Source organism: Cyprinus carpio, chromosome A6, assembly GCF_018340385.1.
Source record: "Cyprinus carpio isolate SPL01 chromosome A6, ASM1834038v1, whole genome shotgun sequence".
In the NCBI taxonomy this organism is placed as follows: Eukaryota; Metazoa; Chordata; class Actinopteri; order Cypriniformes; family Cyprinidae; genus Cyprinus; species Cyprinus carpio.
In genome coordinates this window covers 2,787,336-2,814,894 of record NC_056577.1, presented here as the reverse complement: position 1 = coordinate 2,814,894, position 27,559 = coordinate 2,787,336, and the positions used below count along the sequence as shown (strand labels likewise).

The window sequence follows — 27,559 nt, the reverse complement described above, 5'->3', positions numbered from 1 at the left end:
ATAGGTCAGAGGATGCTGGGAATCAGACATTTGGGAGTTTGGAGGCAAATGCATGAGTTTATGGCCTTTCCACTCTGCAGCATCAGTGCTTTAAAAAAAACAAAGAAAAAAAACCTGACTAATACATCGTTGAGGTATTTATTACTATTGTGAAACTTTGTTTTGAACAACCAATTTGTTTTTTTGTTTTTTTTTAAAAGAATTTTGGTTTGGTTTAACAGGCAGGGTTCTGATATACTTGTGCAATCAATAGTGTAGTACACCCTCTAAAGGCTCCATACAGAAAATTAAATGTAAAAACACATGATTCTGCTGCTCTCTGCTGGCACATGATCATACAGGACAATTGCACTATTGCTTAGGCCTATATTTTTCAGCTTCAGTGTGATATTCAGTATACCTCGATATTAATGTTTTTACTCTGAAATGTTTTTTTTTTCTTCAGGGGGACCAAACTTTAATCATTTTATCATGGAGGTTCAAAATATTTATTATATGAAGCAAAGTAAAATCTTATAGCTGAGGCATGTTTTCCATGCTAAATAAACAAGAGAAATATTGAATCATTTTAATTTATATAAAGCATTTCCAGTCAAACTGTATTTTTTAAATTATGTGAAAATGGAAATTGTGTTTATTTAAGCTACATAAAATGCTGTCTGTGAAGTAAGATTCAGGAGGGGAAATATTAAAAAAGTATTCTTGTGTGATATATGCATGTCCATTGTTAGTACACTAATAAACTAGTGAGTGTAAAGACAACCAGATCTCTAATACAGTCACATAAACTGTCATAGAGTGCTCTCACTAATAAGTGTCTTCTTTTAAACATCTTTATGTTTCCCTCAGCTCCTTTCTTCAGATTTTACATATCATCTGTGTCAGTCCAGTCTGACACAAAAAGTTACTCCCATTTTTGTCATCATTTTGAAATTATGCAGACTTGATTTTGGAACTCACTTAGGCCTGGTCTGTGTCTGCTCTGCTCTTCATATAATCAAATGGCATGCTCCTCTTGTTTTATAATGAATCTGAACATAAATGATAAAGATCCTCAGGCAGAATACACACATGGCATTGACTCATATATGGTACTGTAACTTCATAGTTCCTGTGTAATGCTATATAACTTTACAGATCTTGAAGAATTTCTGCATCGTTAAAACAAATCCCTCTGTAGTGCTATATACTGATATATGAGATGAACCTGACTGACTTTTATTCAGGCGTTTCTGACTTCAGTGTGTGTAAGAGGCCATAAAGATGTCCAGAGATCCAGGTGAGAATGATGATAGATGTCAGGCTGCTCTCGAAGAGGTTCAGCTTTCTTGGAATCAACTGTATAAAAACACAGATGAAGTGTAGGTGAACGATGTCATGAGGTATTTCATGCTAGGTGAAATGTATGGGGTAATTAGCTTTTGATCATGTAGTGTTACTAGTTACTAGTAATGCAACTTTAACTAGCAGGAATAACAGTGTCATTGTCACCAGCTGGAGTGCCCTTGATAACCATCAGAGGGCACTCCATCCTATACCTTTGTCATTCAGTCTGAGACTTTATTTCCCATCATCCTCTGCCTGGTTTCATCAATGATTGCCCACAGGTGTTTCTCATTAACTCTTTGTAAGTCTATAAGTCTTCATAAGTCATGTGTTTTCAGTCATTCTTTAAGCCTTGCTGGTTGTCATACTCCTTTCTGAGAGCCCACCTTGTTTCCTGAGTTCATGGTTTATTTCACCTCTTGCCTGATTCCTTGGATTATCCTGTTTGCATGTGTTACCTGCCTTGTTATTGTTTGGATTGACTGCCCTGTGTTGTGACCTCTGGATTTACGATTCTGGATTACTCTAATAAAGGACTGCACTTGGATCCTCAACCTGTGTGTCTGAGCAGTGCATGACAGTTTCTCATATTTACAATTTACTAGACATTTTCACTGGTCAATTGCGCCCCGCCCCCCTTTTTTTAAATTGAACTATGAAAAAACAGACTTTGAATTAATAAAATCTAAATAAATACTAGGCCAATTTAATATTGCATTGCAGATCTCTGAAGTTGCACTTTTTACTAGTGGAAGAAATCCTCAAAGTAAACCCCACTGTGCCTTAAAATTCCGAAACATTTAGATGTGTAAACAATAATATAAATAGGCAAAAAGTTGCACAAAAGGTCCACACTATGAAAAAGACAGCAAAAAAGAAAATGTGAGGGGAAAAATGTTTTACTAAGGAACTGCAAAAGTTTTGGTCACAACACAACCTTCTTCAGTGCCATGTTGTGACTGCAACAATAGCTGTTTTTTTTATCTTTCACTTTTTAACAACCTGGAGCTGAACACTCTCAAAACAGTGGAGATGATAGTGGACTTCAGGAGAAACCCCCCTGCACTCCCCCCACTCACCATCATGAACAGCACTGTGACTGCAGTGGAGTCATTCAGATTCCTGGGAACTACCATCTCTCAGGACCTGAAGTGGGACAATCACATTGACTCCATTGTTAAAAAGGCCCAGCAAAGGTTGTACTTCCTTCGCCAGCTGAAGAAGTTCAACCTGCCACAGGAGCTGCTGAAACAGTTCTACTCAGCCGTCATTGAGTCTGTCCTGTGTACTTCAGTAACTCTCTGGTTTGGTTCAGCTACAAAATCAGACATCAGAAGACTACAGAGAACAGTTCGGACTGCTGAAAAATTATTGGTGCTCCCCTGCCCACCCTTCAAGAACTGTATACATCCAGAGTGAGGAAAAGGGCTCAGAAAATCACTCTGGATCCCTCTCATCCAAGTTTACCCCCTTTTTGAACTTTTTCCATCTGGCCGGCGCTTCAGAGCCGCAAATACCAGGACAGTCAGGCACAAGAACAGTTTCTTCCCCCGGGCAATCTACCTCATGAACAGTTAAATGTTCACCACTTATGCAAAAAATGTGCAATATTCTTATATTTATTTGTTACCCCTCCATACAAGTACATCTCTGCATCTTACTCTATTCTATTCCAATGTCATCCATAGCACAACTGTTCATACAATTTATTTATTTGCAATTTGTTTTTTGTTGTTGTTGTCTCTGTGTACTGGAAGCTTATGTCACTAAAACAAATTCCTTGTATGCGTAAGCATCATTGGCAATAAAGCTCTTTCTGATTCTGATTCTGATTTTTCTTTTGTTTTTCTTTTTTTTTACGTCTGTTGGGGCATTAAAAGCATTTACAGAGGTTATATGGTGCTTCTGTATTGAAGCAGTACAATAAAATATGGTGCACTGTTCATGTTTGCTGATATATGGGCAAGGAAAATAAAGGAAAGTGTGCTACACATAGTGGTGTGGTGTTTCCGCACAGCATGCTGACATCCAGTACATGGCATGTAGCTGTATATCACAACAGGTCAGGATGTTAATGATCCACACTGGAGATTTTCACCTCTTAGAAATCTGATTACCACTTCCACAAAACTTGCTCTGATATTCTGCATCCATTATCATGATTTCATGGGAATCATGGAAAGAGAATGAAACGCACACATACAAGAGATGCGTTATTCCTGGCGAGTGAAACAGTGATTGTTATGCTTCTCATAACCTTCAGCGGTACCTTATTCCACAATATTTACTGAAACAGTCTGCCCTACTTCTACATGGCAGCGAAAAACAGACACTTTCATGTTGTATGGGTGAGGGCAAGTGAAAAGGCACACACAGTTGTGTGGTTAATGGCAATTCACAAGATTCTTGACAATTAGCTAGAAAGAATGGTTATCAGATTGAAGAATTTTAGAGAAAGACCGTAAGCAGTATGAAGCCATTATATAGCTGCAATATGATGAAAATGTACACACCATCAGGCCAGCCAAGATGTAGATGAGTTTGTTTGTTCATCAGAACAGATTTGGAGAAATGTATCATTCCTTCACTTGCTCACCAATGGATCCTTTGAAGTGAATGGGTGCCGTCAGAATGAGAGTCCAAACAGCTGATAAAAACATCACAATAATCCACAAGTAATCCACACCAGTCCATCAGTTAACATCTTGAGTAGTAAAAGCTTCCTTTGTAAGAAAAAAATCCATCAGAAAGACATTTTATCCTTAAACCTTCACTCCTGACCAAAACTCAAGTCCATATTCCATAATAATGCTTGCTCCAGTGAAATAAGTCCATCCCCTGTTGTTTCTCACATCAAAATCCATCCACATATTTGTTTAGAACTGTTCTGGACTGTTTTGGCTTGTAAATGGTGCATGATCTGTGCATATTTCTCTCCTGATTCAGACTAAATGACTTTTTCACTGGAAAAAGAGATATTATTGATAAAGGACTCATATTTTAGCTGGACGTAGTGGTTTAAAGTTTAAAAAATGCCTTGGAATCTCATTCTTATTCTGTTTGGACTCTTATTCTGACGGCACCCATTCACTGCAGAGGATCTCTTGGTGGGCAAGTATTGTAATGCTAAATTTCTCCAAATCTGCAGTAAATTTTCAGCAAGTTAAACTTTTGGATGAACTATTCTTTTGGAGTACTTTCAATGCGTTATTGAGAACTTTCACCATAACAAAAATAAAATAATGCTTAACAGATGCACAGATTAACAGGTGCATTAAAATGTTAAATCTGTTATAAATTGCAATATATTGTTTGAGAATGAAAATATTATAACTGCACTTGCTTTGAAAATGATTACATTCTTTGTCACATTTATGCACAGCCATCCCTCTTATAAATTATGCAGCAAATGTAAAAATGGGTGGGTTCAAAAGAGGAGCTCTGGATATTAGTGTTCCTCTGGATGGCAGCAGATGATTCACATGAATGGAGCTGATGCACAGTATTACATTTCTTATCTTTTACAGCAAACCCAAGCAGTCTTCACACGTATCCAGTGATTCTCAGTCATCCTGTATGTGATCTTTTTATTGCAGGTGGATCTCCGGCAAAGTAGAGGTTGTGAACTCCTTAATGAGCTGCTCATCTTCATCATTCAGCTGCTGTTTTTTGGTTGGAATTACACTGGTATTATACTGAAATTAGAGCTGCTTCACACAGTAAGTGCACATTTTGCTTGCATTTGCAATTTATAATTCAGTAATATATTAGAATAGCTCAGATAAACGAGTGAAAATATAATAGTGAGAAAATAACTTTTTTGCTATTACACTTTTGAAATATGAAATTATGTCAATGTTAAGTTTTGAGTATGTAGGATGGAAATTAAATAAGCAGACACTGATTGCACATTTTGAATGAGGCAATGCATGTGATGCATTTGAGAATATGTTCTTAATACTGTGTTGGCATCTGTTTGTCTCTTTCCTACTGTAGTGATGATACGGCTGTGTGTAAGCTGGCTGGTTTTGCTGTTGGGAGTGCAGGTTGTTTTGGCTCAGCTGGACGATCTTGATGATGAAGATGATGATGATGTAGAAGACAAGCGAAATGGAAGAAACAAAAATAAACCAATCACCTCTAATGTCATCCCGAAAAACAATGGTAAATATTTCTTGCTGTTCAACACAACAAACAGCAAGAACATTGTGAGCAGGTGGCTTGGAAAAAACTGTATTTGCTTTCAATTCAAAAGACCGTTTGGTTTCAACTAAACACCAGTTTATGCAAGTTTTTGGTGCAGTAATCACAACAATAATTCAAAACATACATCATTCATGCAAATGCAAGGCAAAGTCAATTAATAAGATGAAAAAAAAAAAAAAAAAAGCAAATAAAAACTACTCAAAAAACAACAAAGGAGCAAGAAAAGTTCATATGTGAAGTTTGCTGCCTTACGGTCTGCTCTCTTCGTCAAATTCCCCCTAATACAATCTAAACCCTCATCACAAACCTGATTCAAATTACACCTTTGACACATTTCACTTCTTACTCATATACTTTAAACTTTACTTTATTTATATATATGTTACCAAAACAATTATCAAAAGACTTACTTTTGTTTTTGGCACTTCACGTTATTTATATATTACCTAAGCATTTATCAAAAGATTTCCTGTTTTCATTTTACTTTTAGTCATTTTATGTTTTTATCATTATTCTCATGTGCCTATATACTGTATTATTTATAAATAATTATTTTAATAAAAAAAAGCTTTTTTTCATGGTTTCAGTTTTTGTTAATAATAACATTGGTATGTTGTTTTTTTTTATTATTTTATTTTATTTGTATTAGAAAAAAAATGCTTTTTTTAGAAATCAATATAAATTAGATTTTTTTAAAAAAAAAATGATTTTAAGTTTTTGTTATAATAAAGTCATTTTTTTTAGAAAATGCTTTGTCTCCATAAAACACCAGGAGTCAAGTTTGATAATTGATTGATTGATTGATTGATTGATTGATTGATTGATTGATTGATTGATTGATTGATTGACAAAAAAGATAAAAACACCATGAAACTCCATAAAACACCAGGAGTCAAGTTTGATATCAATATTTGGTAACAATACACACAAGAAACAAAGTTGTTTGAAAATGTTATTGATGTCAAAATCTGACGTGTTGTGTCTAAATGACAAAATGTATCTTTATAGGTTAATGTTTAGTATGTTTTGTCATTTTTCTTTCAGATGAGGGCTGTAATTTGGAACTGGCATTTTTGTTGGACAGTTCAGAAAGTGCCAAAGGCAACCATGCCCAAGAGAAGCGTTTCGTAACTGATCTCGTTAACCGGATCCAGAACATCCGACTCCAGACTGGACAAGGCTTGAACTTTAGAACGGCTCTCCTTCAGTACAGCAGTCATGTGATCACCGAACAGTCCTTCAAAGATTGGAGGGGCGTGCCCACCTTCCAGGACCACATCGCCCCCATGCCATACATAGGGCACGGTACCTACACCACCTACGCCATCACCAACCTCACACGCATCTATCTGGAGGAGTCTGGCCCTGGCACCGTGAAGGTGGCCATTCTGCTGTACGACGGCGAGTCGCATCCCAAGAATCCAGATATCTTCTCTGCTTTAGCTGATGCCAAGAACCAAGGGATTAAATTCTTCACAGTAGGTTTAACATCCGCTGCCAATGTGGAACAGCTGCGGATCCTGGCCAGTCCACCGGCTGCCCGCTACGTACACAACCTACAGGACAAGGGCATCATGGACAAGATCGTCAAAGAGATTGTGAGTAGTGCTTTCCCTTAGGAAATAAAAATGTTGTGTTGACTGTTTTTTGATAGACATAAATGAGAACAAACAGAGAGCAAATGGAAATTTTGTCCTGCTAGACCCCAGTAATCTAAGGTGTCTTGTTAAAGGGATAGTTCCCCCAAAAATGAAAATTCTGTCATTTACTCACCATCATGTCATTCCAAACCTGTAAGACTTTAGTTCGTCTTTGGAACACAAATGAAGGTATTTTAATGAATGTGAGATTTCTACGCAGCTACGAATTTGTCGCTTCAAAAAGTTCATAAAGAGAACTTAGATCTTGAGTCTCGTCAGAAAATTTGGACGAAACCACTTAGTTCATATGGATTAGTTTTTCGATCTCTTTATGAACAATTTGCAGTGATAGTTGCGTAGACTGTCAATGGAGGGACAAAAATCTCTCATTTTACTAAAATGTCTTCATTTATGTTCTGAAGATGAATAAAAGTTTTTCAGATTTGGAATGACATGAGAGCGAGTAAATTATGGTGAACTATCCCTTTAAGAGTTCCTCACAACCATTGTGAGCCTAAAGGTTGGAAATGCGCCACCCAATTTTTAAAACAGATTTAAAAGACTAGGCATCATACACTGGCTGACTTTGTAATTGGTTACAGAGATCTCTACACTAAATCATAATCATACACTAAACAACTGAAAATAAAAAAATAAAAATCAGTGCCTTTCATAACCTATTTTCTGTGAAATCTGTCAATTCCAACTGCCCAAAATAAGTATCAACTTTTCCAGACTGAAGATCGGTGCAGAAGTCGTAGTGTATTCCAGCCTTAAATTGATTGCAGAGTTAATTGGTGCCAATGGCTTCTACAATCTACTTAGGTATATGGTGCTGTTGGAAGTCAATTTCTGTTTAAATTCTTTAAAGACCCAATGAACTGTGAGCCACATTAATTTTATAGCTCTTTACGTATACTGAATATGAGCTGTTGTCTCATTTGTGCCTATTTTTATTTCTCCTGAAGAATGTTTGAAGAAACATCTGAAAAAATGTCATGCAAGAGCAACATCTGAGCAACAAAACTACCCTCAGGATTGTCCAAACAAAGCAGTTTAAGGTGGCAGTGTTAAGACAAGAGCTGTGCAAACCAACTTTGAAGAGTAGAAATTATGAAGGTTGGATGCTTGTGAAGGCCCAAATGAAGGATTTATATCTCTTGAGGGATCTCAGATTATGAGGGGCATGTGTGTGTCGGGGTTTGTGCTACTGAGAACATTCTTCTTGCAGCTATGGAAAATGAGCTGTCTTATCTCTATATCTGTCCTGGGGACATGGAAAAAGTTGATTATGAATTCCTTCGACAGGGCATTAATGGCATAATGAGTAAATGCTCACTCAAACACGCCTTATCTCAAATAAAACCCCTAAAGGTGATTTAAGAAGTTGTCTACTAGACGATAGTGCTGATGGTATTTTGGTCCCTGGCACTTGTAGGCAAGTAACGTAAGTTCAAGTCTGGCTCATGTAATTTCCTGAACCCATTCCCACCCATTGTTACCTTATAAAAGTGATACAAAGCATGCCTGTAAAAAAAAAAAAAAAAAAAAAAAAATTCCACCCAAATACCCTGCTGAAAGGATCAGTGTAAATTTCTTTGCTGGTCCATGCTGACCATTCAGCAAACTGGTTATTGGGCTTTTTTTTAAAGCACCTGATCAGGTGTGTGCTGTGATGCATTTCAGAAGCAGGTCATGCCTGTCTGCCAGATTCCATCCATCTGTTTCATCACACTTTTATTAAAAATCCATTGACAGTTTCTTGTGGCCTTGGCTGACAGTTTTAGCATTGTTTCCTGTTAGTAGACAGGAATGCTGGAGTGTGTCTGGAGTTCTATAAACTTACAGAATGTCTTTAATGTGGTGAGCTGAGTCTCACAGTGCACAGCATCTGCACATAGTCGGGAAACTTTTATGACTGAATATGTTAGCCAGCGCTGCCGTCTCCTGCTAGAGGTTCCCTTGTGCTTCTCTGATAATAGAAAACAGCAGATCACAGGAGAGACGACCAAGCCTGTTACATCGCACCTGCCAAAAATCCAGCCAGGACCAGCGTTTGACAGTTATCTAAATGTTCTGGACAGAACTTGAAAGAACTTGGAGTTGGAGGTTATTTACAATGATTTTTAAGAACATTCTATTCAAGAATTTGAATGATTTTTAAGTTTTCAATGATAAGAAAAAATAATAGACATTCTGTAGAAGATAAAAGCATCCTTTAGAAGTATTTTTGGAATACGAAATATTCTTTACTTTGTTCTTGAGTTAGAATTAAATGAAAATGCCATATCATTCTTAAGAACGTTTCATGAATCCGGCCCCTGGTGGGTCTTGACCGTTCTAGTTAGGGCTGGTAGACTACCTTGACTAAGTTAGTGTGGTGATGGTTGAGCTGGTTAACTGTTGCACCTCTGTAAGCGGGAATGGCGTGTTTCTTTGGTCTTTTCAACCGAAGACATATACTTAAGGTAGAAATGTGAGGAAGCATCTACTGTATTGTGGGTGGATGCACATTCTCAGACTTCCAGTGAATTGTTCCTGTTCCCTGCTGGAATATCCAGATAACACTACATTTAAGGTGATAAATGCTTTGACTACCAGTTGATGGAGCCAAGGTAGACCTGGTAGATCTTGATCACACTGGTTAGAGCTTGTAGATGACTTTGCTTAAACTGGTGTAGACCTCGCTGAGCTGCTTGATCAGTTTGATCACTTTTTTCGAGCCGATATTACTGATTTTAAGCTCAGTGGTTGTGCATAAGAGTGTTATCTGTAATAGAGAGATTTGTGGTGGGTAGATCCAAATTCTGAGAGTAAAAATACTCCAACTTTCTCTGATTTAAAAAAACAATTGTTTGCATACTAGTACATATATTTTGATTATTCCATTTAGCTTCTCAGCTGTGCTGTACTCATCTGATGTAGTCAAATATGCTTATAGAGATGTTTTTGGGAGCAATACATTATAGCAATTTTTCTCAGTTATTGAATGTAAATAGATCTTGTGGTATTGCTTGACCAGTTTGACCACCTTTAGTTGGTATGACTTTTTCCTACTGGAATTAGAGCAGAATATCAGTTTGCGGGTTGCTATATTTGCAAATGGAACGTCTGTTTCTCATTGACTTTGTGCCGGGTCAGAGCTTTAGGGTACTATGAGCAGCATGATCCTGCATGCAGCGTGAACATCTCACCCAGCCTTCTGCACGCTAGCTGCTCTGGAACGACTGTTGATGCAGGTGCTTGTCAATGAGACAAGAAAAGCACAATCAGGAGCTTTAATCACAGGCCAGGAGCATTCAAATCACATGCAGCATTGTCGTGTTCTCTGCTCGACGTCTCATCCGTTGTGTTTGCATCTGTTAATCAGCTGCTCGATCAAGCTAAGCCGGATGTTGCTCATTGCATACGTTTTGAGTTAAATAAGATGTGCATCTTTTCAGTGTGCCATTAACTGTGTGCTCTCAAGATGAAATGACTTAATGTGCTGCAATTAAATTTCCTTTGTTCTTATGAGTGCCTGTGATTCCCAGATTACGGCATCTGTCTATCATCACTGTCCTAAAACATTATCTTTCATCCTAGGAATCTTGTTATGTGTCCCTCTTTCTCTTTTTCTGTTTTTCTCATTCAGATGCACACACACTAAACCTGACTTGAGAAACATCTAATAAAAAAATCAGCCTTGCATGTGGTACACATGTATATGGAACTTCAGACTTACTTCCAGTGGCCCTTTGTGTATCATGAAGAAAAGAAATATTGGACATTTCAGTTTTTCTAAATGTTGTGTTAGGTGTAAGAGTTATTGTTTAATGCAAATTAAAGGAGAAATATGTCCCCCTTTGGGGTTGTTTGATTCTGAATTTTCATTTGTGGACATCTTTATGATTCTGGGACACTTCAGAATATCAGAAATTAAAATCTCAGAAAAAAATGGGATCCGTTAGTTCAGCTTTATTCTGTAGCTCTGAGGTTTAACTGGGCTTATAATTTTTGAGAACCTGCCTTGACAACTTACAGTGTCTAGAATTACATATTTAAAAATGAAAGAGTTAATTAGCTCATCACAGGATATATCAGAGACTGCCTGTAGACAGATCAGATTAATCTACTTTTCAGTTACGTTAGATGTTTGATACCAGAACATACCACAATTGTTATTGTGTTCATGAAATTCTAGTAAATCTCTTATAATTCTTGTACTTTTTTCTTGTAAATTCAACCTTTTTTGCTTTTGTTTCCTTCTAGACTGAGGTGGCTAATGAAGTGGTAAGTGTTTGTCTGACAGAATCTATTTAGGACACTTATGAGTGACATTATTTGTTTTGACTAACTGTGTGTGTGTGTGTGTGTGTGTGTATGTGTGTGTGTGTGTGTGTGTGTGTGTGTGTGTGTGTGTGTGTGTGTGTGTGTGTGTGTGTGTGTGTGTCCAACAGTGTCCACTTTCCCCAAAATGCACTTGTGAGAAAGGAGAGCGAGGACCCAGTGGACCCGCTGTAAGTGTCAAACATTCTTAAAACCCTTTCTAGGCCATTACAGTGTTTCAAAAAAACATTATTTTATATAAATTCAGAGATTTTGTCCATCCACACATTTTTAATAAAGAGAAGAAATGGTCACCAGATCAATCAAAGTGGCCTGACTGGCTGAACATGCAAGAATTATAACTGTGTTATGGATAATCATAAAATAAATGGTTCCGCCAAAAATGAAAACTCATAATTATTCAAACTTATGTCATACGTACTAAACCTGTGTGCTTTTTTTTTTTTTTATATTACTCGTTTTTGTAGTATCCCCACACAGCTGTTATCCATACAGGGACAGTTTATATTCATAATTGTCAATAACTAAATAAATAAAATATATTCCCTATGACAAGCTTCCTGCATTTTGATGAAACCACACTGAATTTGATTTGGTGGACAAAAGTTATTTGAATATTACAGTAAAATAAATAATTCAGATTTTGGTAACATTTTGAAAGAAAACTGCTCCACTGTTATTTTAAATAAATAATACTATTTCAGCCTATTAATTTTTTATTATTTATTATTTTAAATAATTTTCAGTCTTTGGAAGGGAGCACATAAACATAATACCACTTCAGCCTATTTTCTTTGTCTATACACTGTTGACAGAATGATCTGCTGTGCACGGCAGAATCTGAATCATTAGTTAACGCTCTTTCTCTAAAAACCATAGGGTAAAAAGGGTCGTCCTGGAGAAGATGGAAGTCCAGGACCTAAAGGACACAAGGTCAAAGTTATTTTAAATTACTGCTCATGTTTGTTATTTATTGTATTTATGTTACCCTCTAAAATTTGACACACTTCTTGCAGGGAGAGAGCGGATTCAGCGGTCCTCCTGGACGAGATGGGACAGAGGTGAGCAAGTGCAGAACAAGGCCTAAAGTCACTCTATTCTGACATTTTCTACTTGTGTAATGGCTCTTTCTCACCACGTGTTCTGTGTTGATCATTAGGGGAAACCTGGAGACAAAGGAGAAAAGGTAAGATGATGCCTCATAGAGTGATTTAACAGAAGTTGACCCGAAATTGGCTGTTAATAGAAAAAAAGTAGAGCATGATGCAGTCTCGTGGGTTAGATTTCCAAGAAATGCATGAACTGATTAAAAAAAAAAGTATTCCTTGAAATGCAATAAAAGTCACTTTGAATAAAAGCATCTGCCAAATGCATAAATGCAAATATATGCACATGTTATGAATGTCTTATTTGTAGCCCTTAATGGTGCACTAAATCATTTTTTTGCTTATGTTGTGCTGGTTGATGTGACAGTGGTCTTTAAAAGTTAATATATACATTTATATATAAAAATGATATAATATAATTTTTAATAATTTGGAATTTTGCCTTGTATTATATATATATATATATATAATATATATATCTATATATATATATATATATATATATATATATAATATATATATACAGTACAGACCAAAAAGTTTGGAAACATTACTATTTTTAATGTTTTTGAAAGAAGTTTCTTCTGCTCATCAAGCCTGCATTTATTTGATCAAAAATACAGAAAAAAAACAGTAATATTGTGAAATATTATTACAACTTAAAATAATAGTTTTCTATTTGAATATACTTTAAAAAAATAATTCCTGTGATGCAAAGCTGAATTTTCAGCATCATTACTCCAGCCTTCAGTGTCACATGTAACATCCAGTCTATCACATGATCATTTAGAAATCATTCTAATATTCTGATTTATTATGAGTGTTGGAAACAGTTTCTGCTGTCTAATATATTTGATGAATAAAAGGGTTAAAAAAGAAACTGCATTTATTCAAAATAAAAAAAAAATTCTAAATAATATATATTCTAATAATATATTTTCTTTACTATCACTTTTTTATCAATTTAACACATCCTTGCTGAATAAAAGTATTGATTTTATTTTAAAAAAGAAAGAAAAAAAAAAAAACTGACCCCAAATTACTGACCAGTAGTGTATATTGGTTATTACAAAATATTTATATTTTAAAAACATAGCTTCTTTTTTTCATTTTTTTTTTTACTTTTATTCATCAAAGTATCCTAAAAAAGTATCACATGTTCTGAAAAAATATTAAGCAGCAGAACTGTTTCCAACTTTGATAATGAATCATCATATTAGAATGATTTCTAAAGGATCATGTGATAATGATCCTAAAAATTCAGCTTTGCATCACAGAAATAAATGATAATTTAAAGTATAATACATTTAAAAACAATTATTTTAAATTGTAATAATATATCACAATATTATTTTTTTTTCTGTATTTTTGATCAAATAAATGCAGGCTTGATAAGCAGAAGAAACTTCTTTCAAAAACATTAAAAATAGTAATGTTTCCAAACTTTTGACCTTTACTGAATGTATATATATAACTGTCAAAGTACTGTATATTTTACATAAAGTATAAAATATATACTATATTAAGTCCAAAAAATAACTAGGCATGCATTTAACTTGTATTGTGTGTATATGTACAAAGTGGCACTGACCATTAAAAAGCAATATTTTTAGGGTGAGCGAGGCGAGTGTGGGACACCAGGAGTCAAAGGAGACAGAGTGAGTGACACTTCACATCTACAGTGTAGTTTGTGCACAGTAACATGCTGTATCTTTAACTGTCTAAATCTGATTCTTTAAAGGGTCCAGAGGGTCCCGTTGGTATCAGAGGAAGCCGAGGGCTGCAGGTTTGTCTTTAAACTTCATTTGTGAAAATGCAAAACAAACTTTTTTCTCTTGTTCAATAGTAGTTTTACCTTTGTGTTTATCTGCAGGGTTTGCCTGGACCTAATGGAGACATTGGACCTGAGGGACCATCGGGCAAAAAAGTGGGTTCAATTCAGCAATGTCCTTTTTTCTTTTCAAATAGCATGTGGAAAATTACACTCTTCAAAATAAAGATTCCAAAAGAGGGTTTTCAGAGAGAAGCCATGGAATAATTATTTTGGGTTCCGACAAATAACCTTTCAGTGAACAGTTCTAAAAAGAACCTAATTTTCTTAGTGTTAGGAACATTTTAATAATCTTTAATAATCATGAAGAACCTTTTGTGAAACGAGAACCTTTATTTTTACATGTGTAGGAAATATTTGGGACACCTTAAAACCATAAAAATTATTCCATGTTCATGTATCATAGAAATATTTCCACTACTTAAAACCCCTGTATGGGCTTGCAAGGTGCTGCCATGCTAAAAAATGACTTTAAAAGCACTCTGCGAAAGAATTCATCAATTGGTTATTTAATTTTGGCACTCGAAATGCCCATCTTGTTCTGTTTCAGTGCTGATATGCATCTGTGTGCTACTAAGGACAACTTAGAACTTAATTATTTTTCTGGAATGTTCTTTTTTCACATACCGATGGCTGTCATCTGCGCAACAGATTAATGTCTGGACTTGCATGCATGTGTCGCACCACAAATCAGTATTTCTTTGACAGGTGAAGGTGTTCTGCCTAATGTGTCTGAACACAGCAATTGCAGTCTTTACTTTAGTATGTCTGACATGAGCCATGTTTCTTTAAAGACCCCCAGTTTCATCTGCCCAATGAAAGAATGCATAAAGTCTTGTGCCTAATGGCCTGACATAATAGTCATGAAATGATTTTTATAACATAATGGTTATTGTGATATTTCCGTTTAACAGATCCTGCTGATATTTAGAGCATTAAGTCTTTTGTTTAAAGCAGCACGTGTTTATTTTGGTGCACATATTAACACAGACTTGATGAAAAGCACACTGACTTTATATTCAGTGAATCTGACTGAATCCAGATGATGTAAGCAGTTTACTGAGTTTTGAGATCAGTTCTGTGTAGATTAATCACCATTTAGATGTAAATGTGGTCCACTCTTCACCCTCCAAAAACATAATGAGAAAGGTCTAGTCTCTATTACTAGTAATGGCACAATAATCTTTTTATTGCCTTTCTCTGATTATCATATCAACAAAATCCAAAAACAGTCAACTTGTAATTCCTTGTGTATTGATTTATTAGTACATAAACCAATTTCAGTACATACTGTATATGAGTGTTTTAAACAGTTGCGGTTACCCTGTTTTGCAGTTAAATGTTTACCCTATAGTCGGTTTAATTAAGTAAATGAGTCTAAGATACATTCATTTTAAGATTGTATCGGTTTGTTTTGTATAGACATTTGGTATTAATGTTATTAAGTCTTAAAGTTGTTTTTAAATACCTTTACCAGCAGAAAATGAGTTCTGGACCATTAATGCGTGTCTAATGTGGTCTTTTCAATAAGGCAGAGAAAGGTAGAGAGCATTGAGTTTATGCACTTCAATATTGGAGCTGTTATTATTGTTCTGAATGGTTCTGCATCTTTAGGGCGAGAGAGGCTTTCCCGGACCACCAGGAATACAGGGCGAGACTGGCTTTGGGCTTCCTGGACCAAAGGTTGGCTTTTATATAAAACCTGTGAGATCAGGAACGCAGTGAACTCATATCTGAGATAATAACGTGTTTTCTCAATCTGTAGGGTGATGTGGGGCTCCAAGGCAGAATGGGTCCTCCCGGGCCTCCTGGGCCTGGCGAGCCGGGCCTACTGGTAAAGATATGCAAGTGATCATGCTCAATAGAGGTTTTAATCGACATTGAACACAATGAAGTCTTGGTATTAACATCTTCAATCATGTTTACTCTGAAGGGGCCACAGGGGCCGCAGGGTTTGCCAGGAGAGAAGGGCCCACCAGGAGAGGGTTTACCGGGACCAAAGGTAAACATGTCATTGCACACAGTTTCAGAATGCAGTGTGCCTGAGTCATATCAAAGTTATGAAGAGGTTTAATATGTTTTTATGCATGTTGTGTCTTGTGTGTGTAGTTTATATCAGAGAACCTTTGACATGTCTGAACTTTGTGACCTCTGACCTTAGTTAATATTCTGAGTGATCCAGCATTCTTTCATCATTTTGTTTTTCATTAAATAATGGAACATAATCAGTCTTGCTGTAGTTTGACTCTGCATCTGAAAAATGCAGGGTGTGTCAGATATATTTATGCATTTGGCAGATGCTTTTATCCAAAGCAGCTTAAAGTGCTTTTAGTAAATGTGTTGCCTGGGAATCAAACCCATGACTTTGCCGTTGCTAGCGCTGTGCTTTATCAGTTTAGCTTCAGAGGCTTGTTGACACATAACAAAATAATAAATCAAATCTTTTCTTAGCAAACCAAACCAACAAAAAAAACAAAAACAAAACATCAAAAAAACAAATAATGTACTATATAAAAAAAATAGATGTTTAAGGCTTTTCTTTGAACCAGTTTTAACTCAAATAATTACAAAGAAACAGAAAGTAACAGTGAATAAAACATGAAATTTTGAAGTAGAACGTATTTTCTTGTAAAACATACTCCAATAATCTTTGTTTCATTTGGTTAAACGCTATTTATTTTTTATTTATTTATTTTTTTACAGTGCAAAATGCATATGCAAAATGTCTTAATGGTTCTAAAATAGGCTTAATTTTCTTTTCTCCAAATATTGTTTTATCTTTTCTTTTCTTTTTTTACATTTTGGGGTTAATATAAAAAAATTGAAAATGGGATGGCAATGCATGGTATAAATTTGATGGTTTCAACTTTTGTCTTTTACAGGGAGAGAGGGGTCTGGAGGGGCTGAAAGGACCCAGAGGACCAGTAGGTCTTGGCATTAAAGGAGACAAGGTAAAACATTCAGATCAATTGAATGAAATTTTATTTTTAAGTGAACTATTCCTTTAATCACTTTCTTTTTTGAGCTCATATCTGATAAGTAGATAAGTAGATTGCACCCTAAAGCTGCTCTATACTAGATTGAAAAACTTCTCAAAATTAATTAGAAGTGTTCTTAGCTCTGACAATTCTATGGTGTAACTATTTGCATCATTTGCATTATAAACCCCTTCTCTGTGGATTTTTGAAGGATCGTGTCACAGCATGCAGTGCAATCAGTACTCAGCCTGTGGCCAAGACATATATGAATATCAATATTGTATATACTCCACATTATTTGAATAACTAGATTGTACATGAGCTGACAGATTGGCTTATGCTTGACTCTGAGGTGTGTAAATGCAATAATATATTTTTGTTTTATTGTCTTAAGGTGATATTGGTCCTCCTGGTCTTCAAGGACCAGTGGGGCCTCCTGGAGCAGGGATCCAAGGAGAGAAGGTGCTGACAAGTTTGTGATCTGAGAATGACATAAAAATGAACTGTACATCAATGCATTGTTGGATATGCTTGTTTTAGGGTATAGAAGGACCACGTGGACCCCCGGGAAGCAGAGGCCCACTAGGTGAGGGCTACCCTGGACCAAAGGCAAGAGTTTCCCATCATGCTATAAACAGTGTCAAAAAATTCAAATAGTAAAATGGTCGAATAAACATTATCTGATAACTTATGAAATCATCAACATAAAAAATGTGCTCTTGAGGTGATCAAGGTTTACCAGGTGAGATCGGTGCACCAGGAGAGAGAGGAGCAGGAGAACCGGGAGCTAAAGTAAGTCATCTTCACTTTACTCTTAGTGTAAAGTCAACATGAAATCAGAATTCACTTTACTGTCTTTCTTAATTCACAGTCTTGCTCTTGTGCACGATTCATCAGTGCACATACTTTCAGAGAAAAAAATTGTCTTTGATCAAAATGTCATTTTTATGATCCAATCAAGTCCCATCGTACATTTTTTTTTCTTACATATTTATTGAAATATGATATTATATAAGATATATTAAGTATATAAGTTAAACGGGTAGCAAACAGCATTTCATGTTGACATTATCTTTTAAGTTGAACTAAAACATTTTTGTAAATTAAAATGAAGCTGAAATCAAACTAAATATTAGACAAAAAACTTGCTGAATTTTATGTTGAAGCACTAAAATTACAACTAGAAATAACAACTAAAACTGAACTAAAACTAAAATTGAAATAAAAACAAATTAAACCTAAATGACTATTTAAAAAACTTAATTAATTAAATGATTAATATAAATATACATATACATATATATATATATATATATATATATATATATGTGTGTGTGTGTGTGTGTGTGTGTGGTGGTGTGTGTGTATATATATATATATATATATATATATTTATAAAAACTGTAATAGTATATAAATAATGATAAAGTAACTGGTACATGTGTAAAGTCATTACATTCTTTCTTCCAACTCTAACCAGCTTGAGCAAGATGGTCTGCTAGGTTGATAATTAGACACATCAGCTGTTAACCCAGCTGAACTTCTATCTTGACCAGATTGGACCACTTTGTACTAGACAATGGTTATAAATGTCAAGCTTTGACCAGCTAGAAACCATGTAAAACTAGCACCACTTTTATCCAGAATTTGAATGATTAATATTTGAATTATTCTGCGAAGGGTGAACCTGGTGCTCCGGGGTTATCAGGATTACCAGGTTTACCAGGCGATGATGGAGCTCCAGGACAGAAGGTACCAGGCACACTTTAATCTCTTTAATCATTTTAGTTAGCATCAGATGCTCAGAAACATATTAACACATATTATATTACACATATTCATCGTCTGTGTGTATTTCAGGGAGAAGCAGGAGCCCCTGGGTTGAGGGGCCATGAAGGAGCAGCAGGAGTGGGCATCCAGGGTGAAAAAGTATCTCTTTTATCACGTTTTCTCGCATGTTTAACTTTCTAAAATCATCTTAAAGACCCATTAAATGAAAAACAAAGTTTTGAGGATGAAATTTCCATACATGTCAATCTTCTAACTTCATGTTTCAATGGGGTCTTTAACTGTGAACACCAACTTGATGCTTATTGATGTAGCGTTTTGTTTTGTTTTGTTTTGATGTTGTTTAGGGTGATCAGGGTCAGCGGGGAATCCGTGGGTTAGCAGGGCCACCAGGAATAGCTGGACCCTCAGGGTCAAAGGTGAGTGCCTAGTTCTCATTGATGAATCTGAAATATTTTGTCTTTTGCTACATATACATTATATAACATATTATATAAAATTTCCTTCTGTTCTTTATTAATGTCTTTGTAGGGAGAGCCTGGCACCCCTGGGCGCCTGGGATTACCTGGACTCCCAGGACGTGCTATAACAGGACCAAAAGTAAAAGCTTTTCTATTGCAATATGGAAATAATCCAAGTAATGGTATTTGTTATATGAAGAAAAGCTAGTTTTCACAAGTCACTTTTTGACTTTTGAACCCCACAATATATGCAAAAATCCTTTCAAATGCACAGTGTATCTGTAAAAAAAGCATTGTAATGTCTCATTAGGGTGATGTCGGCCTGCCAGGTCCTTCTGGTCCAGTAGGAGAGACGGGATATGGACTTCCTGGGCCAAAGGTTTATTTAATTCTTAATTATTGTTAAGACCGTAAAATAAACCCTTGTTATTAACCCATGTTGTCAGTCTTGATCAAACATCAATGGATTTGCTCATGCTTTGTTTCTCAGGGTGATCGTGGTGACCCAGGTCCTCCTGGTCTAAGTGGACCAAAAGGGGACGGCTATCCTGGTCCCTCAGTGCGTTAAAAACCTTCACATGCTCTTATTAAAATCCATTTATGATTATGAGCTCATTCTGTAGTGAAGTTCTCAGAATTCACCATGAAGGCATATTTTGTTGTGGCTGTGTGTGTCATTTATTTACAGGGGCCTCCTGGTCTTCCAGGTCTTCCGGGAGAACCTGGTACAGACGGCATAGGGATACCTGGACCAAAGGTGTGTCACCCTAAAGCAGATCACCTGTATATGAATATTATGATCGAATGGGGTGTAAACACAGGTATTTCGTCATGACTGTGTCTCAGGGTGATATTGGCTTCAGAGGTTTACCGGGCCCACCTGGACCTCCAGGCGAAGGACTACAAGGACCTCCTGTACGTCATCAAACACTGACAGATATTGTATCTTGATTTAGCCTTCTCATTCATCTCATTCAGCTCTTCTTAGCTTTGATTTAGTACATTCCTGCATTAGATCCCCTCCCATTGTGCCACAAGATTTCAAAATGAGATGGGTAAGATGGAGTATAATAAACGTAAAAAAAAAAGATATGGTGGGATGCAGTTAAATAAGCAACAGTAAAAAGTTAATAATTAAAATTTAAGAGTGGATATCAGCAAGAACTCCTCACCATAATACAAAAGGAAATATTTGATATGCAATATTTGACATGAACATTTGATATCAATATTTTATATGAACATATATCAAAAGTCTTCACAGTTGCCCCAAAAAGTATTTAAAATATTAAATATAAAATACTCTGTTAAAATAATATTTATCATTACCATTCTAAAGTTTTTTTTTTTTTTTTTTTTTTTTTAAATCAAGCAAAGCCACAATAAATTAATCAAACGGGACAGTGAAGACATTTATAATGTTACAGAAGGTTGCTATTTCAAATAAACTTTCTATTCATCAGAGTACTCAGAGATGAAAAAAAAAAGCATGACGGTTTCCACAAAATATTAAGCTGTTTTCAGCATGGATAATAATAGTAGATTTTTCCTAAGCAGCAGATCAGAATATTAGAATGATTTCTGAAAGATCATGTGACACTGAAGATGAGTAATAATGCGGAAAATTCAGCTTTGCATCATAGAAATAAATTACATTTTACAAAATATAAAAAAGTTACTTTAAATTGTAATAATATTTCACATTATTACTGTTTTTACTGTATTTTTGATCAAATAAATTTTGCCTTTGTGAGCAGAAGATATCTTTCAAAAACCAAAATATCTTACCAACCCCAAACATTTGAATGGTAGAGTATACAGTATATATTACAAATTTTTATAGTACAAAAAATTAAGGTGGCATCTGCAAACAAATGTGGCTAATTGTTCCCACAATTATAAAAATGATTTGAAACCTTAAGGTTCAAATGTGTTTTTTGCCATTTTTTTTTTTTTATATAAATACCATCTAATATGTTATCTCTTGATATTATCTGTAAAGTATTTCTTCTTATATCTGTGATCCCGTTCTGTCTCCCTGAATGAATTCCCATGTAATACGTGCCATTCCTCAATTACCACAAACATCTTAACACCACATTTATCATTGTACTGTATCCGTGATGATCATATATTCACCACAGACACCTGCTCCAAATCTTCTACATATGTCCAGCAAATCTAGATAATGTAATCCAGTAACCTAAACGTCATTCCAGATGTTTCAGTGCTGCTTTTTTCTCAGCACCAATGAATCTGAACATGTTTTCCCCTTGATATGTGTCAATACTGAATGTCTCTGAACAAACCAGGGCAACATGGGAAGACCAGGACCTCCTGGACCTACTGGGCAACCAGGACAAGGCCTACAGGGTCCAAAGGTGGGACACTGGCATAAACAAATCATAAAGATTTGAACACATATATATGTGTTTTCAAACCCAACAGCATATCTTATACACTATTGCAGGGCGATCAGGGGTCACAGGGTGTGACCGGGCCAAGAGGACCTCCTGGAGAAGGAATGCCCGGGTCAAAGGTCTCAGGTTTTGTTATATAATCTGCGTTGTGACTGAATGTTCGTACAGTTTAATATGAAGCCCATTTGTGTTTTTCAGGGGGATCGTGGAGCTCAGGGTGAGCGGGGGATGAAGGGGGTTAAAGGAGATATGGGAGATTATGGCGTTCCTGGACAAACAGTTAGTAAATTAACCTCAGCATTGACAGACTTGCTGCCTGCATGACACATTTCAAATCAGTCATAATGTATATGAGTTTCTATTTCATATAGGATGCCGCCTAAATAGTAGACAGCAAGGTAATTTGTTAAAATGTGTTTCATTGGTGCAATGAAATAATTTGGTTCAATAGCATGCAATGAAATACACATCCCAATAAAAAGCACAAAAAAATTAGTAAAAATGAAACATTTAAGAAGAACAGAAATCAGTAAGAGCTTCTCACCATTATTTAAAGCAAACTAGGTTTAAAGGAAATTATGTTTGTAAAATATCTCATTGATGTAATTTTCATTTTTTGTATTTTGAGATGTATTATAACTCACTAACTCACTTTTTTCAGGGTAGACCAGGAATCAAAGGAGAATCTGGACTTACGGTGTGTCTTTTACATCTTTCACATCATACATACTTCATTCAAATCATAATATGCATTTCATATGCATTTCAAGCGAATCACATATTAAGTTTTTCTTTGTTTTTTAAGAGGGACGAGATAATCAGAATGATCAGTGAGATCTGTGGTATGTACATCTCACATTTGAACAATTTGCTTTATATACTGTTCAAAAGTTTGGGGTCTGTAAGATTTTTAAAAATGTTTTCTAATTGAAGTCTCTTCTGCTCACCAAGACTGCATTTGATCAAAAATACAGGAAAAACAGTAATATCGTGAAAAATTTTCAGTTTAAAATAAGAGTTTTCTATTGTAAAACATTTTAAAATAGAATTTATTTGTGATGCAAAGCTGAATTTTCAGCATCATTACTCCAGTCTTCAGTGTCACGTGATCAAGGAACATTTTTATATTTTTGTGGAAACTGTGATACATTTTTAAAAATATTTTTGATAAATAGAAAGTTCAAAAGAACAGCATTGATTTGGAATTGAAATATTTAACATTATAAATTGATATTGTCACTTTTAATCAATTTAATGCATCGTAAATAAAAGCATTAATTATTTTAAAAACATTTTACTCACCCCCAACTTTTGAATGGTAGTGGGTAAAGTTCATGAAATGTTCGGTATTTTCTTTCAGGCTGTGGAGTCAAGTGTAAGGAGCGTCCCATGGAGCTGGTGTTTGTGATTGACAGCTCTGAAAGCGTCGGGCCTGAAAACTTTGAGATCATCAAGGACTTTGTGGCCGCATTAGTGGACAGACTCACCGTGGGGCGTAATGCCACCCGAGTCGGTCTCGTTTTGTACAGCTTAGAGGTCCAGCTTGTGTTCAACCTCGCTCGCTACATGACAAAACAAGATGTCAAACAAGCGATACGCAGGGTTCACTACATCGGCGAGGGAACATACACCGGCTCTGCCATCCGCAAAGCAACTCAGGGAGCATTTTACAGCGCAAGGACGGGGGTCAGGAAGGTTGCCATTGTCATCACAGACGGACAGACAGATAAACGGGAGCCTGTGAAGCTGGAAATCGCTGTCAGGGAGGCGCATGCAGCTAACATTGAGATGTACGCTCTGGGGATTGTTAACATTAGTGATCCGACACAAGAAGAGTTTCTCCAGGAGCTCAATCTCATTGCGTCAGACCCTGACAGTGAGCACATGTTCTACATAGACCACTTCAACACCTTGCCAGGTAACAGATACAGCAAACCTGAGGCTGAATGCCAATTCACATACTTCTACTATATGAAAGTACTTATGTTTACATACATATTGAGGTATGAGAATAAGCTTCATGTGTGCAAGATGGTTTTTCTCACAAAATGGTGTATTTATGGCAGGGGAAGGTTTTTTGTTTGTTTGTTTGTTTGTTTTTAAATATCCTTTTTTTTTATCTTGACTCGGTATTTGATTGCACTGCTAAACAGTACATTTTACACAAACTTAATTTATACATTTTACACAAACATGAATACATTAAATATGCTAATATATTTGAATCATAACTGCACTTCAACATCTAAGGTATTTGAATAATTCAAGTTTTAGCTAAATTTGCTTTTGATTTATTACAATAAAATTATGATTCATTATTACAATTGAAAAAATGTATAGGTTTTATATATACACACACACATAGTGTGTGTATGGTATGCTAAAAGGATAAAATCTATATTTAATAAAATACAATAAATATTAATATAAATAAATAATAGTTAATACATAATAATATCTTATATTTATTTTATAACTATATTTATTTATTTCAATAAATCCAAATGATTGGCTTAATCTGGAATTGATCAGGTGTTTACATTTGGGTAGAATTAAATATCTAATATTGCTTTTCTCTATTTTAAATTGAATCCACAGCTCTGGAGTCCAAACTGGTCAATAAGCTCTGTGAGGATGAAAACGGAGCACTTATCTTCAGTCGCATTAATGGTTTTGAAAACGGATATGGTATTAATGGCAACCGCATTAATGGTAATGGCAGAGACAATTATGGCCCCAACATAAATGAAGGCCACAGAGAGAACACGAGAACACACTCTGGGATGAACACTGTCACTCATGAGAGCGGGAGAGGAGACACGTTTGCTCCAACAGCTGGTCCAGACATTACTAAAGTTAGTGCACTAATGGTCTCAACAGTGACCACCTGCTTTCTTGGTGGCCTTGGTTTAGTAATTAAGATAATGAATGGAATTTTTACTTGTGCTCAACTTTGATTTTGTTTTGAGTGTTTTTAGAGTTTCTAATGTTCTCTCAGGAGGATGAGCGTGTACCTGAGACACCAGACACAAACACTTCAGAGCAGAGCAGCGGTAGAGGAGATACTCCAACAGTCACTGGGACATCCACACAGAGCAGACCTTCATCAGGGACAACAACGTCATCATCAACATCAACAACTGTGAACACGTCAACCTCAGTGCGGTATAAACCAGCACCACGACTACCATTGCCTAAAGGTAAAAACATAACACATTCACTAATACACAACAAAATACACTACTGTTCAAAAGTTAGGCATCAGTAAGATTTCTCTTAATTAGTTCATTAATTAATTAAAGAAGTGAATGCTTGTATTCAGCACAGATGCATTAAAAAAGCAAAACTGACAGTCATGACTTTTTGGCAGGCAGCACAACTGTTTTCAACAGCATATAAGAAGGATTTCTGAAGGATCATGTGACACTGAAGACTGGAGTAATGATGCTGAAAATTCAGCTTTGATCACAGGAATAAATTACATTTTAAAATATGCATATTACAATAGAAATGTTATGTTAAATTGTAATCATTGTTCACAGTATTACTGTGTTTACTGTATCTTAGATCAAATAAATGCAGCCTTAGTGAGCATAAGAGACTTCTTAAAAAATAATAATAATAATAAAAAATCTTACCAACTACAAACTTTTGAATGGTAGTGTACATTTTTCAAATCCCTGATTTCATAGATACTCATTTATTTTTGGGGAAACATTACTAGAAAATGACTACAAAGGATTACAAATAAAGCATTTTGTTCATTTTATGACATTTACTTGCATCTTTTTTTGACTTATTTAAAAGTGCAAAGTCTGCAGCACATGCATGCACAGCATGTGAGATATGACATGCATTACAGATCATCTTGTCACCAAATTGCCTTTATCATCTGCAGTCTTTTGATTTATTGAAATGTCTGATTAAAAACAACAACAAAAAAATCTATTGCTGAAAATACACGTGAATAACAAAAGCAAGTAACTTAGTGAAATGTTGTTCATCAGACAATTAAATATGTGAATATTTTTTTTTTAATCTGTGTTCAGAGGTTGTATCTCTGGACCCCCGTTGTGAGTTGCTCCTGGATCAGGGCCCTTGTCGGGACTATAACATCCGCTGGTACTACGACCGACAGGCCAATGCCTGCGCGCAGTTCTGGTATGGAGGCTGTGGTGGGAACCGTAACCGCTTTGACACGGAAGAAGATTGCAAAACCACATGTGTTGTCGTGAGAGCAGGTAAAATGTACATTTGAATTTAACTTATCCCTGCTAAAAATGACTGAAAGTGAAAATGAACACCAGATTCTGCCATATAGTCACACTCTTTTCTTTGCATTTAGGAGGCTGATATCCATTATGGATACATTTCCCTTTGTCTGTAATTCCTCACACTCCAATACAACGGACCTGCACTGAAATACACAAAGTATATTAAAAATTGGTGGGACAGGGCATTTCATTGAGAGTAGCTAATTGATAAAGCACAGTACTTTTCGTATCACAACTGTGAAAAAGCAGTACTGTAATACTGTCATAGTTACACAACATTCATTGAACTGGCTTTAATGTAATAAATGACATGTAGTCTTGATTTTGAGAACCAATGTTGTCGGAATGTAATAAAGCTTGTCATTTTGTATCTTGTACTTTTGGTAATAAAATATATTGTATGTAGATAAATGGCCTGGCTGTTACACTGTCAACAAATCCAGATTTTCTGTTCACTAAATCATGTTGTATTTTATGTTCAGCTCAAGAAAGATCTGTGCTGGTTATTATAGTGTTATAATGAGGTAAGGTGGAAGATGTTCTGTAGTAATTTTGAGTTTGCACACTGCCATCTCTTGGAAAGAAATGAAGGTACAATATTATGATATTGTGATGTCTAATGATGTCCATAATACCTGAGAAAGCAATCCCTTAGCATTCCCATTCATCTCAGTGGCAGTCCTGGATGCGCATGACCTGAATCCTGCCATTTTTATTAATGTATATTTACCCCTACTATAGTAGTAGGGCTCCAATACAATCAACCCCAAACTTCTGAGAAAATAAAAACCTAAATTCTGAATGAACCTCAGCTAACCTCTATCAATTAAACTGGTATATTTTTCACTAATGCTTGTCATTAATATCTCCTCATGCTTCCTCTTTAACAGTCTCAGACATATGCCCCTAATGCTTTGACTTAAATTACACATGTCTCCTTCCCCCAAAACCTTTCTGTCTGTTTTAATTTTAGTAATAGTGTCTCAAGTGTGACTGGCGCTCTGCTCTGAGCCCTGAGATCATTCTAGAACCATTTGGTAGAGTTGGAAAAACATGAAATCCCATGTATTTGTGATTGTCAATGGACTCTTTCAAATGGCACCAGTGAAGTTCAAATAATTAGTCTGAATTATATTTGTAATGACCCCAATTACTATTTAACCAGTAAGTATTTTTTTAGAATGCATTTGTACATTTGAG

General features: G+C 35.7%; 1 protein-coding gene across 1 annotated transcript; it reads left to right on the top strand.

The window, feature by feature from the left end:
- Positions 1-4,814: 4,814 nt before the first annotated feature.
- Positions 4,815-26,950, top strand: col28a2b (collagen, type XXVIII, alpha 2b). The gene is made up of 36 exons (XM_042757525.1): positions 4,815-5,045; positions 5,323-5,490; positions 6,577-7,130; positions 11,424-11,444; positions 11,612-11,671; positions 12,381-12,434; positions 12,518-12,562; positions 12,661-12,687; positions 14,221-14,265; positions 14,349-14,393; positions 14,481-14,534; positions 16,053-16,121; positions 16,204-16,272; positions 16,372-16,440; positions 17,321-17,387; positions 17,808-17,878; positions 17,957-18,024; positions 18,139-18,208; positions 19,097-19,168; positions 19,277-19,345; positions 19,552-19,623; positions 19,736-19,804; positions 19,976-20,044; positions 20,156-20,224; positions 20,354-20,422; positions 20,512-20,580; positions 21,978-22,046; positions 22,136-22,204; positions 22,284-22,364; positions 22,747-22,782; positions 22,891-22,927; positions 23,446-24,003; positions 24,684-24,940; positions 25,084-25,285; positions 26,135-26,326; positions 26,431-26,950. Coding segments are annotated over exons 1-36 (3,624 nt in total). The 5' UTR covers positions 4,815-5,044; the 3' UTR covers positions 26,439-26,950.
- The last annotated feature ends 609 nt before the right edge of the window (positions 26,951-27,559 follow it).

What these genes read in the sequence shown, in the direction of transcription:
- col28a2b (XM_042757525.1), top strand. An exon ending in TCTTGGCATTAAAGGAGACA is followed by an intron (nt 17,388 to 17,807) that starts AGGTAAAACATT and finishes TTTTATTGTCTT; the next exon opens with AAGGTGATATTGGTCCTCCT. An exon ending in TGGGCATCCAGGGTGAAAAA is followed by an intron (nt 19,346 to 19,551) that starts GTATCTCTTTTA and finishes GATGTTGTTTAG; the next exon opens with GGTGATCAGGGTCAGCGGGG.